Consider the following 14,155-nt stretch of genomic DNA (forward strand, 5'->3'; position numbering starts at 1 on the left):
TGGGACTGGCTAGCTAAAGAACACCCTGATGTGCCACCTGCAACTAAAGATGCTACAGGTGGCCCTAGTGCACACGTCCCTACTGCTGCTGATCCAACTGGTGCCACCAGAGGAGAACCTAGTGACCAGGCTGCAGTCCAAGTAAAAGCTGTAGTGTCTGTCACGCCCCGAACCATGGCCTGGGCGAAACACGGCACTCGGTGCCATACTGCATGTGACCGAGCGAACCACATGGCTTGCTAAATCATCATGAGGCATACATGAGCGGAATATAACGTGAATGCATAATGAGCCTTTATAAAACGTAGTAAGTCATAATACTTAATAAAAATACTTGTTTAAACATGAGTGCGGAAATAACATGAATGAGCCAAAGATGGCTAAACACCTTGCATGTCTAACATAACTAAACTGACTAGTCTATGAAACCTCTAATCATGAATCTTGGACCGAAAAAACGTACTTGCCGGGACAAGGCCCCTAGCATACCTATAAATGCATGACTAGTAAAATAAAGATAATCGACTAAACCCCGAATGAGATGGGGCTCACCAATAGGCCGATACGAGCAAATCCCACCGAGCGGTATGCGGCGTCCGTAAATACGTACCGCATCGTGAAACGAGTTCCCGAACAATAAAAGGGGACGTCGACATTGAATGTCTTGGTATGTAAAGCAACCGAATGAAATAACATGAGACATGAAATAACATGATAAGAGGTCGAAATCGAAAACTCGGGATACGAACACGAGCGTGAGCACATGAGTACATATATATATAACATAAGTAAAACATGATAAGTAGGGAGAGCATTTCATAAACCGATACGTGAAATCACCACGTGGGTACGTGAGTCCGGTACCGCCGGGACCGGCGAGAGCCCTCATACCTTGCCGTAGTATAAGGTAGTAAATCACCACGTGGGTACGTGGAGTACGGTACCTCGCCGGACCTAAAGAGAGCCCCCATACCTTGCCGAGGGTATGAGGTGGTATCGTGCGATGGATCCATTCGATTAGTGTAAAATTAAGGTATCGTCTTATCCGGGCGGAGCGATCCTTGTCCTACGGTGGCTACGTAGTTTCGGGCTATCCGAGCCTTCTCGTAATTTGTGCAACTCCCAAAACATTAACATAATATAGTTGGCTAAGAAGCCCATGATTTTCGTGAATTAACTTGTACTTGTCTTGTAATCATGATTTCACGAAATAACTTGTAAACATGGTTTCATGAAATAACTTGTAAATATGGTTTCATAAAATAACTTGTATTTAGCATGTATGTATCTTGAGTCATGGTATGGACATAGTTATAAAGTACAATTGCATGAAAACTTGTAGGCATATAGGATATTCATGAAATAAGCATTTTTATTCAAAAACATGCATGCAAGAACCCATGGAATACAAGATATGGGTTTTCATAGATTATGGACGGATTCTCAATAATCATAAAGAAATATTAAGAACACAATGATGGAATTATAACAATTCATACATAATATAATCATGGACATGGACCTAGGGTTATCATGAGCATGGTATTGAAACCCTAGTTTTGTATTGAAATCATAATTTTATGGATTTTGAGGCGTGGGGAAGAACAATGATGTTCCCACACGTAGATAGTAACTCTACATACCTTAATTGCTCCAAAACTTGAATTAAAGACTTGAGCTTTGAAGAAGATTTCCAAAATCTTGAGTTCTTGAACCTTGAGATGGGTTTTCTTGAAAACCTAGTTTTAGAATGATAATTTCTTGTTTAGATTACAAGGATAGATGTTAGAATTGAGTTGGAATAATTAGAATAGGCTTACCTTGGTGTTCTTGATGAAGGGAGAGGGTAGGAAGTCGTTCTAGGGCTTGAGGGAGTGAAAAATAATGATTAGAGCGATATGGACGAATATATACTGTTCTGGAAAATAAATTTTTCGCCCGGTTAAATACGGCCGTATTTCAAAATACGGGCCGTATTTTGAAATTGGCCGTATTTTGAAATATGGACAAGATGCCTCTGTTCGGTAAAATGGCCATAACTTCTTGCACAGTATGTCCGTTTGACCCCCGTAAGATACCGTTGGAAAGGTATTTCAATGCTCTACAACTTTCATCAAGGAAGTTTTCTCAAATTCCAAACAAGTTTTGAAATACGGGCCGTAAAGTGAAATACGATCCGTATTTAACCATATGACCTCAAAATGTCAAATTCCAGAATGTTCGTAAATTCTTGGTTTTCGGTTTACGAACACTCGTTCATGGGCATAAATTGGAATACGACCCTTTGTTCATGGGCGTAAACCACCATATCACGACCGAACGAAAAAATATCAATTCCCTACATTCTTTATCTGATTTTTCGAGTCTAGGATCATGGTTAAAGCTTAGGTCAAAGATACGGGGTGTTACAGTGTCCATTGAATCGGCTGCTAATAATTCGACTGGTGCCACCGTAGGAGGACCTGGTGAACATGTTAAAATTGTCCAGATGGAAGCATTGAATGAAATGCCCATGGCCAATGTTGTGACTACTAATACATTTGACGTCTTCATTTAGCTGCCTCTTCCACAAGCTCCACAACCGGTAATATCTGATTGCCTTCATCCCCCATGATTGCTACAACTTGGAACATTAGAGGTGAATCGGCCACACAGAGCGAGAAAAGAGGTAAGACTCTTCTGTGTATAAAGTGGATGTTATTGAGTACATCTTGAAACGAGAATAAAACAACATAAGTCACAAAATATTATGAGGAAACTTGCACAAGGGTGGAACCACTGTTGCAACTATCCAATGGCCTATAATGGGAGAATATGGCTATTATGGAGACCTCATGTGCAAGTGCATATTCTTGTGGTCACCGAACAATGTATACATTGCAAGGTTGAGAACACTACTGCTGGCGTTAGTACCTCTTTCACTGTAGTTTATGCAAAAAATGATGCCTAAATGAGACAAATTTTATGGAGGGATTTAGTTCAGATTGGTTCCTCAATTCAAGGGCCCTGGTTTATTAGTGGTGATTTCAATAATGTTCTTTCTTCTAAGGACAGACTTAGGTCCCCAATTACTCTCTCTGAGACACAGGAATTTCGGGATTGCATTGATGCATTGCAATTAACCCCACTGAAATCAACCGGATGGCATTTCACCTTTTGTAATAAGCAGCAGGACAATAGTAGAGTATATTCAAAAATTGACTGGGTTTTTGGAAATCTTCAATGGCTCCAATCATATGGGCATGTGGAGGCTGAATTCCTGAACCCGGGTGTGTCTGACCACTCTCCCATTCTTATCCAGTTTAGACCCCAAGTTAATATTCATCCTAAACCTTTCAAACTGTTTTCCACTGTCATGAACCACCCTGATTTTGCAACTATCTTATCTAATGTGTGGGCCCAAGATCATGATGGTACAAATATGTTTAAATTGTGGAGGAAATTACAATGCTTGAAGGGGAGCTTAAAAGGGTAACGAATGCTTATTTGGCCTCGTATGAGAAGAGACTGCAGACTGCTAGATAGAACCTTGATATAACCCGAGGGACTCTCATTAACCGCCCAGTTGATCAGCTGTTGGTAGAGCAAGAGAAAAGTTTGCTTGCAGAAATTTCAAAATGGAGCAATGTAGAGGAACAAGCACTGAGGCAAAAGTCCAGAGCCAACTGGATTACGTGTGGGGATGCAAATACAGGGTACTTTCATGCTCAGTGTAAGATTAGAGCAAGTAGAAATGCCATTACTTCCATCTGTGATGCAAATGGCAACAAGCTTATCGATCCGGTAAAGATAAAGGTGAATTCCTCTCATTCTTCACAAACTTAATGGGTGCTGCTGCTACAGAACTTCCTTGTCCTAATTCAGTTACCATCAGGAATGGACCCTGTCTATCGTATGCACAGAAATGTGCCTTGATCATACCAGTAACTGACCAGGAGATCTTAAGTGCCATAAAGGAGATGCCTCATGATAAAGCTCCTGGTGTAGATGGCTATCCTATAGAGTTCTTTCCCAGGAATGGGGAGGGTGGTTAAAGAGAAAATTCTGAGAGCTACCAAGGAATTCTTTCACTCTGGAAAAATGTTACAAGCCTTCAGTGGCACTGCCATCACCCTAGTGCCTAAAATTCCAAATCCCACCTAAGTAAAGGACTACAGGCCTATAGCCTGTTGCACTACATTTTATAAAATTGTTACTAAAGTCCTTACTAATAGGATCAAGTCTGTCATTGGTACCATCATTAGCCCCTCTCAATCTGCATTCATTGAAGGTAGGAGCATTGTTGATAATATTTTGTTTAGTCATGAACTATTCAAATGGTACACTAGGAAGGACTATCTCCTATGTGTTATGAAAGTAGATTTGAGAAGGCTTATGACTCCATTGAATGGAGCTTTTTACATCATATGCTGGCTGAACTTGGATTTCCACATAAGTTTATTAAGTGGATTATGGAATGTATTTCTTCAGTCTCCTATACATTGGTTATAAATGGTGGACTAACAAAGCCTTTCAAGGGGAAAAGAGGGCTTCGACAAGGTGATCCCATGTCACCTTGCCTCTTTGTGATTGCTATGGAATACTTACAAAGGGATTTCAGTTTACTTGCTTCAAATCCACTATTCAAATACCATCCTCGGTGCAAACGACTAGGGGTGGTCCACATTTGCTTTGCAGATGATTTATTGATGTTCTCCAAAGCTGATCTTCCTTCTATCAAGTTACTCCAAGAAGCATTTTCCAGATTCTCATCTGCCTCTGGACTCCAGGCCAATGCTGATAAAAGCTCCATCTATATGTCTGGAGTACAAAATGACCTGAAGCAGGAGATACTTAGCACTGAAGGAACGCTCCCCTTTAAATACTTGGGCGTTCCCATATCATCTAAGAAACTTACTATCAGTCAATGCCTTCCACTGGTGGAGAAGATTACGGATAGAATTAAGTGGTCATCTAAATGCTCTCTTTGCGTCTTTGCAGCCCAGTTGATAAAGCAAAGGATCTTTGGTATGCAAACCTATTGGGCTCGATTTTTGTCCGCCAAAGAAAGTTATGAAAATGATTGAAGCCGTGTGCAGAACCTTCTTATGGACGGGAACTGCTACTTTATCTAAGAAAGCTCTTGTTTCATGGGACAGGACCTGTCACCCCAAAGCAGCAGGGGGTCAAAATGTAATCAACTTATGTCTATGGAACAAAGCAGCGGTAGTGAAGCAACTTTGGGCCATATCTGAGAAGAAGGATTGTCTTTGGATTAAATGGATTCGTTATTATTTGAAGCATGCGTCAAAGAGATGCTTGCACCATTCCAAAATCGGCTATACGGGTAGTAAGGAAAATTATTGACGCAAGAGAGTATGTTTTACAATCTACTAGTCTACAAGGGGACTTTGGTACTAAACTAGCATCTGTAATAAAGGAGGAAAGTTCTCCATCAAAAGCATGTATCTATCACTGATTCCTCAACTACAGAAAGTGCCATGGAAGAGCATTGTTTTACACCCGAACATACATCCCAGACACAAGTTTACTCTTTGGTTGGCAATCTTGAGAAGGCTAGCAACAGTGGAGCGACTCCTCAAGTTTGGCATCCATGTCCCACCAACCTGTGCCTTCTGTGATTCTGCAATGGAAACAGTTGATCACCTGTTCTTTAGGTGTCATATTACAAGTAGTTTTTGGCAAAGGCTGCTGAGTTGGTTAGGTTTCCACAGAGCTATCGGGGAGTGGCAAGATGAAGTGCAATGGGTATGCAGCTACGCCAAAAAGAAGTCTGGCAGTGGGGCAATTATCAGCTCTGTGTTTGCTATGTGTGTTGCTATCATATGGAGAGAGAGGAATGGCATTCGATTCCAGAAGGGACTCTTTCAATTGGATAGAGTTTGAAGAGAGGTTGCAGTTCATATTCATATCCAGGGAAGGACACTCAAGAAGTGGCATCAGCCACTGTTGACACTCAACACCATGCCCTGATGTAACGGCCTGCTGCTTCCTCCTAGTTTCTTTGTTTTTGCTTGAATTGTGTAGATTGTATTAGTGATAGAAGTACACCTAGTGTGTAGATGTAGTAGCAGCCATGACACTACGTGGTCATAGGTCGCTGTAGTCTTTCAAACCCTGGAAATAGGTGGTCTATACCTATTTGGCTTTGTAATTCTCAATTTTGGTTAATACAATTTGTTTATTTACCAAAAAAAAAAAAAAAAAAAATACCACCCTTGAATAAGGGAAATCGTGAAAATTTCCCGTTGTATCCATAGCTGATTTTACTACTTCCTCCGTCCATTTTTACTTGCCATGTATACTAAAAATAAATGTCTATTTTTTCTTGTAGAGGAAAACTAAGAGATAATTTATTATTTCATACCTATTATACCCTTATTATTAATCATTTCTTTCATACCTATTATACCCTTATTATTAATCATTTCATACTACTAGAAATTTTTATAAAATAATTAAGATGAGATATTTTAATTGTCAGTTTTTACTAAACCAATGTCATGTGACATAGATGGGAAGGTCAAAACTAAGGAGAGTCAAGTGTTCGATATTGTAATGTTGAGGCCAGTTTTCTTTTCCCATTTGGTATTAATCTTGAAAAATAATTAGAATAATAGATAGTATTACAATTAGAGAATGGAAAAGAAAAAAAAAATCAATCAACGAGTTAAGATTGATTTTTTCAATTAGAAAATTTAATAATAGTTATCTATCATATTTTGATTTTCTACGACCGCACGAAGCTCGACAAATTCACTAGTGGGAATATAAAGAACATGAGTGTGTAGTATTTGGGTCACAAATTATAGTGTCTAGGAAATTCTAGAGAAAAAAGTACATGAAAAATCTTGAAACGGAAACATTAGCTTTGTGTCAATACTATCTTAAATATTTCATAAATATTATTCTCTTTCAATTTGTTTATCTGGTTTTGACTTGGCATGGAGTTTTAAAAAGTAAACAAGATTTTTGAAGAGTGTGGTCTTAAATTAAAGATAGGTGGAATGTACCAAAATGTCACTTTATTCTTTTGGTCTTAAACATGTCGTATGGAAAATTAGAATTAAAGAGTTACCAAGAAAAAGAAAGAGATATTCTTTATTAACGGATTAAAAAGAAAAATTAGACAAATAAATTGAAACCGATGAAGTATATGATAGCTGAAACGAAGTACGTGCATGCCCATAATTTGTTCCCACACAAGAATGTCATTTCTTTGGGTAGGTAAAAAGTCAGTATCAATATGGAGTAAAAAGTCACTAGTACTAAATATCAAAATGTGTCATTCTTTTTTAGGCAGACTCAAAAAGAAAGAGAGTCACATAAATTGAGACTGAGAGAGTAATATTTAGTTTTCAGCACAATATTCAATACTCATTTTATAGGGCTCTGATTTATTCGGATTTGTGTCACGTAAGATCTAGGATTCTTTTCATTCTTAGAATTTGAATACGAAATATCTATTTCAGGATGAAATGATTCTATCCATCCCACTACGGTTCCAACATATTACTCAATTAGTTTCAACTCACTTATACGCAGGGGTAGAGGTAGAGTGTTACTTACGGCTTCGGGCAATTTCAATAAGCTTTTGTTAGACCTAATATTTGCATTAGAAAATTCATTAAATATATATAAATACTTAATTGCCAACTCAGTATTAAGATGAGCTATAAATTTGATGACAAGTTCACTATTATAAACTTTATATCTTCATTTGGATTGAATGAGATATCTTTTATCTTTAATTTTTGTTTTATTTGTACAAAAATCTTGAGATATTTATGTTGCCCAACAAATGATTTTGTTGAACAACGCAAGAAATACGATAGATTTAGGCTTTGATGTGTCAACGATGAGGTACCGCGCAACGGAAAAACTTATTCTATATCAACTCAATAAATGTATAACATGCATCTTTCACGTAAATATTGATCTCAATTGAAAAATCACCTTGTCGGAATTTGAGGACACGGGTTTGCAACTTGACAAATGACAGTATAGAAGGCTTTTATGATTCTGCAAAACAATAATTCTGAAAAGTATAAAATAATTGGGGGCATGTTAAATCAAGAATACAAAAGTAGAAATCGAATCAAACTTGCCTTCGTCATCTTATCTTCTCAAAAATTTTATTCATTGTGTGCCTTTAATGATTCCCTCACATTATCTAAGGTATTAGATTATATCTCCAATAATAAAATGATTTTATCTTAACCTGTTCGAATGGCGGCACTTCAAATTTCAACAAGCTTCATACCAAGAAAAAGCAAATCACACGACTCTATTCTAGAAGACAAAAAAAAAAAAAGAGAGGAGAAGGAGAGTTCGAAATACGATGATTCAGTGTTAAATGAAATGAGCTTGTGCCTTCGCCAAATAAATGCGCGAATAAATAAAAAATTATTTAGTCCAAAAATTAATCAATTAATCAAAATTTGAAACTGAACGATTGCAGCGCGATGACTTATTTTCTTCCCAACTCTTTAAGCTAATGTAAAAGTTTTTCTTTTTGTTTATACTCAAATAATTCTTCTCTTTCCTCCAATATAGTCAAACCTCTTTATAACGGCATCCGCGTATAGCAACACCTCTCTATAACAGCTAAGATTTTTCGAAATCGATTTTTTATGTTATATTTTACTTTTCTATAACAACATTTTACCTATAACAGCAACAATCAATTTTATAACAATATGCTCTTTGTAAAATCACCCCATATAACGACTATCCGCTTTTTTTTTTTTTTGTAATATAATTATTAACAATCTTTATAAAAAATAAAATATCTATGATTGTCAATATTAAGTAGTATGAATTTTGACCAAATATTTAATTTGATACCTTAATATACTATATTTATGACAGAATATTATATATAATTCATATGTGAAGTTTGATGCAACACTTCCAATCATTGAAGCTTTCACTGATGAAGAGATTATTGCTCTTGTCATTGGAGTGGGAGAACAAGCTCAAGAATATGGAAGCTGAAGTCGACAATGAAAGTGTTGACGAAAAACCTCAACCTATTGTTACTTGACTGGATTAGAAGAACCTATTGTTACTTGACTGGATTAGAAGATTCAACGGTTCAACTCTGGGTCCCTTCCGGAAAGCAATTGGATACCGTTCTTCGAAAAATTTAGATGAAAATCTTCGTAAATTCAAGAATTTTATCACCACTAGAGATTGGATTCTACGAAACAAGCTACAATAAAATTTCTCCCACTAATCTTAATAGAATTTAATTTTTTAAATATTGTAAATTTAAAATGTGTGCCTTGGCGCTTAAACTATATACATTCGATTTATGAATTTATTGAAATTATATTAACTTTCTTTAATGTTTACTTAGTCATGATTTTATGCATATTTTTTGCCTATAACAACCAACTATTATTTAAATGGCAAATGCTGTTATAGGTATATAACAGCAATTCTCTATAATAATCAAACAAATTCAGACCCAACGATGTTATAGAGTGGTTTGACATCCCTTAATTTTTTATTCATAACCCAACTTAAAGGTCGGGATTCGAATCTCATTCACACCAAAATAAACCCACCAAATAATGGGTTATTGAGATATTCCTGACGGTATCATGGATGATTTATGGGTAAATAATGGATTACCTTACGTTTAGGAAAAAGTTACCCTTAGCTAATTATTTTCCTTTTTTATATTGATCATAAACTGATAGCCAAATGACATGTTGATAAAGGAAATTTGACACATCAAATTTCGATGTAAATTCAAATATATTTTAGATTTATTTTTGAGATATAATACATATATAAAGGATTTGCCTCTCCTTTAGTATAATAAAATCTTTGCGTATAGAGTCCCATAAACGACGGCTCCAACACCACTGGTCCCCCACTTCTATTTTTAAAAAATCCCTTTCCACCATTGAAGCTAAAAACATAACAGCTCCACCTCAAAAACGCCGTTTTCTATTCAAATTTTGTTTAGAAAGTTTAGATTCTTAAGTATATTCAAGTCAACGAGCAAGATTCTAAGGTCGAATTTTGGAAAAAAGCGACGTACAACTCAATTAAAACAACCCTACAACAAGCTTCGATCCAGGTTTTCTACTATGAACTTTTGTTATTATTTTGTTAAATACACTACATACTAAGCATGTTTAACATTTAATAGTCCTAATTTTGAAAAAAAAAAATCTTTTTTTTTTGCTTGATCGTGCTGGGCAGTAGCTTTTTGCTACTGTTTCCATTTTTTTTTGGTTGCTAATTTATTATTTATTAATTGATTATGAACTGTTAAATTGTTAATTTGTTAATCATTTATGAATTATTAATTTATTAATTGTTTATGAATTGTTATTTTTTTATGAATAGTTTAATATAGTAATCCACTATTATTTGTAAAATATGCCATTATTAATTAATTAGTTGTTAATTATTGATTATGAATTGATATTTTGTTAATTGTTTAAGAATTGTTTAAAATAGTAATCCACTATTATTTGTAAAATATAGCATTATTAATTAATTAGTTGTTAATTGTTGATTATGAATTGATATTTTGTTAATTGTTTATGAATTATTATTTTGCTAATTGATTATGAATTATTAAATCTATATTATTTTAAAAGCATGAATATATATGCTAGTTGACAAAATATCCTTCAAATATTGAAGGACTTTTACACCCCCTTCGAAAAATTAATAGATAATTCTATTCTATTTCAAATAGTTAACATATTAAAACAAAAAAGATTAACTACTAAACCTAAATTTGAGAGAACTCGATGAAGTTGTGGTTAAGAACACGATATTAAGATAATTTTGTTCTATGTCAACTAGGTAACATACAAAATAAATAAATAAAAGATTATCTACTAAACTTAAAAAAGAATAGTTAAAGTTCTTCTTTTAATATATATGTTCATGGAAATAAAATTATTATGAATTTCATAAATAAATACATTAACGATAAAATTCAAAGTTTATAGAAAAATATGTGGTAGACGGATATAATCTTTTAGTCTAATTTTATCATATTTGTGTTGGCTATTTTGGTAAATTGAAGGACATTTGGTGCATTTTAATATTATTAAAGTGTGTGATTTGCTTCCTTATCCACTATGCTGCATTTACCATTCACGTTAGGAGCATTATTTCCCTAATTACTCATTTGAGTAAATGGATGAATGTGGACATAATTTCCTTTGAAATTGTCATAACAACTGTTCATTACTCCTGCACGTTGATGACTCATAATGGTCACTTTATTTCCTTAGTAACCTTCTAGTCATTATTCTCCATACTTACACAACTTTATTATCCCACTAATCCACTATTTTCATCCAATTCAATTTACAAGGATGAATTCTTCAACTATAAATAGTTTGTCATCCTCATTTTGTGGAAGTAGAGAAAAATATATACTTTGGAGAGTTCTTGAAAAGTGAGAAAAAAAAAAGAGTTTATTAGTTGAAGGAAGGTGTTCTTCTTTTTGGTGAAGCTTTGGACTCAACATCTTGTCCAGAGTTTGTTGAGTTATTGACGTGATCAGCCATTTGTATCCCGGAGGAAAGTCGAAATATTCCGCCGGACGGTAGATTTGTCGTACGGCTTGAATCTCCTAAAGAGAGCGAGATACCGCGCCTCGGCCCGAAGATATTTTTATTTCTTCATTTTAATTTTCAATTGTAATTGTAATTTCATTGTATTATCACCAACATAAACTAAAAAATATCACATATTCAAAATAGAGTTTTAAGCAAATACAACTTCGAATTTGATTCCCAAACTAATTAACTAAAAAAGTCTTTGCCATCACATAATTCAAATCTTCGTGTTCTTACTATCACATATTAAATTTACTGCACATTTAATATGACGAAAGTTATTCTGAAAAATGATTATTTTCTTCCGAAATTTGGTTAGAGAGTGAAAATAATTTTTGGAAAAGACTATTTACTAAAGATTGATAACAAAATTAGCAAATCAAATATTTAGAATCGTGCGAGGCAAGAATATTTAATTTTTATACATTCAGAATAAATATTGTATTCACGATAATAATTAGATATTATTTTTTAAGTTGCTTATCAATAGAATATTAATAATATTATAATAATCGACAAGAAATATTCGTGCAACGCACGTACATAGAGACTGGTTACAAAAAATATAGTAATCTCCTATTATTTGTTAATTATGGCATTGTTACTTTATTTATTTATGAAATTGTTTTTCCAATGTTAATTATTTGGTTATCCCATGTTAATCGTTAAATAAATGAGTTCGTTATTTCTTTAATTATAGTTAGAGAACAATTGTAATTAGATATAATTATTCACAAGATATAATACAACATAATTCACATATTCCCTATAAATGATTATATAATTTCTCTTAATTTCAAGAATAATGAATAATTTTGTTTCTACAGACCCGACTCTTTCATGGATCCGAATGTTCACTCGGGGCCCACTGTTCACTCGGGGCCCGATGATAGATCAGTACTGTCTTTGCAAGATACTCATAGGTTAGAGTTATTATGGATTTCCTCAGGATACAGGATAGCGACTAGGCTCCATCCTCGTAGGCTGCAGAGAGCGTGGACACTTTTACACGAGCGCCCCCCACAACCCCGCATCTTAGAGATATTGTTTCTAGATGGTATCTATCTTAGCGTGTCCGTTGGCCTGCACAACATGACATTCCTCACTTAAAGACCAAGAAGTGCAAATGCGACATTCGAGAGTTGGCCTTTGCTTGCTTCCTACCACAACCTCACGAGCATCACGGTAGAACCTTGATTCAAAGTCACGAAATTCATATCCTCCAGCGGAGGAAAAAGTGAAGTGTAACCTGCCGTGCCGCGACGTTAAATTAAGCGTCAGTGGGAGGCAACCCATCGTTTTAAAACTTTTAAGTTGTTTTCAAAATTTGCCGTAGTGCTCCTTTGAGGAAAAATGTGGAAACTCTTGGCTTGTTTGGTACTAATAGAGTTAGTTTCTGTACGTGAAATGTCAAAAATGCGAATACCCCTCCAAATTGTTTCACAGTGAAAGTTAAAAAGCAAGTGCGCATAGGAAAGAATGATCTTTGGACAACTTTTGGCTCATTTGGGCGACTCTTTACCTACCGGTTGGGTTTACTTTGGATTATGAGATATTGTTCTATTTGTTCTTGCTTAGGAAGTGAAATTGATCCATCTTGACTAGTTCATATGCCATGTGTGGTGAGTGTTTGTTGAATAATTGTCAGTGCTTCCTTTTTATCATCTAACTTGCCCGTTAGTCTTTCAATGCTAATTTTGATTATGCTGGTTGAGAGATGACCTCGGGCTATCTTTTGATTTTTTGAAAAAGCCTTTTTAGCCTTTCTAGCCTACCATTGCATAAATAATATCACTAGTAACCCCATTCAACCATGACCTTTTTCTTTGATTGCCACATTACAAGCCTTTATTCTTTTTGATGAAAAGTCTCTCTTTGAACCTTTCCCTCCTTGAACATAAAATTGTGAATTTCGAGGCCCAAAGTCTAAGTCGGGGTTTAGTGTTGATCGAGAATGCCAAGGTTGGTGTTGTGGAAAATCAAAAGAAATGAAGAAAATTTGGAAAAAATACAAAAAGGTTGCAACTTTTTGTGAAAAAAAAAAAAAATGTATCTTTGTGAAAAAGGAATCTGAAAAGAACAAAAACATTAGAGATCAAGAAAAAATGGTCGTACAAAAATTGGAATAATTTATGTAAAACTAGTACGCAAAGGATGAGTTGAATAGTTTTTAAATAAAGAGAAAAGTGAACAAAAGGTATTTCGTAGTGTTCATGGAAAGTAGCCACCGTATCCCAAATACTTATCCTACCCTTCCTGTTTACACACGCCTTAAAAAGTCCCCCCATGTGATCTCTAACCGAGTGTTCTTGAGTTAGCTGATGATTGAAAATAAGTGGCAAGTTTATGGTGTGATATTTGTTAGCACTAGGATTTCTTTGTCGAGTGGAGTGACTTTTGTGCATATGTATCTGTGTGTTGTTGTGAATATAGTGATTTTGGGACTTTCTTTTCTGATGGCAATGGGATTACGATAGATTCGTGATGTTGAAAAATTCCAAGTTAAGTCAAATGAGCATATCTAGTAAGCTAGTGGTTTTCGAGTCACTTATCGA

At 35.1% G+C, this 14,155-nt stretch overlaps 2 protein-coding genes across 2 annotated transcripts; both read left to right on the plus strand.

The window, feature by feature from the left end:
- Positions 1-2,950: 2,950 nt before the first annotated feature.
- On the plus strand, positions 2,951-3,825 carry LOC132057978 (uncharacterized). Its single transcript, XM_059450553.1, has 2 exons — positions 2,951-3,413; positions 3,566-3,825. Exons 1-2 carry the CDS (start codon positions 2,951-2,953, stop codon positions 3,823-3,825), a joined length of 723 nt encoding a protein of 240 aa, XP_059306536.1.
- Positions 3,826-5,442: 1,617 nt separating this feature from the next.
- LOC132057979 (uncharacterized) lies at positions 5,443-8,997 on the plus strand. The gene is made up of 2 exons (XM_059450554.1): positions 5,443-5,880; positions 8,872-8,997. Exons 1-2 carry the CDS (start codon positions 5,443-5,445, stop codon positions 8,995-8,997), a joined length of 564 nt encoding a protein of 187 aa, XP_059306537.1.
- Positions 8,998-14,155: the final 5,158 nt, after the last annotated feature.

Source organism: Lycium ferocissimum, chromosome 5 (assembly GCF_029784015.1).
Source record: "Lycium ferocissimum isolate CSIRO_LF1 chromosome 5, AGI_CSIRO_Lferr_CH_V1, whole genome shotgun sequence".
In the NCBI taxonomy this organism is placed as follows: domain Eukaryota; kingdom Viridiplantae; phylum Streptophyta; class Magnoliopsida; order Solanales; family Solanaceae; genus Lycium; species Lycium ferocissimum.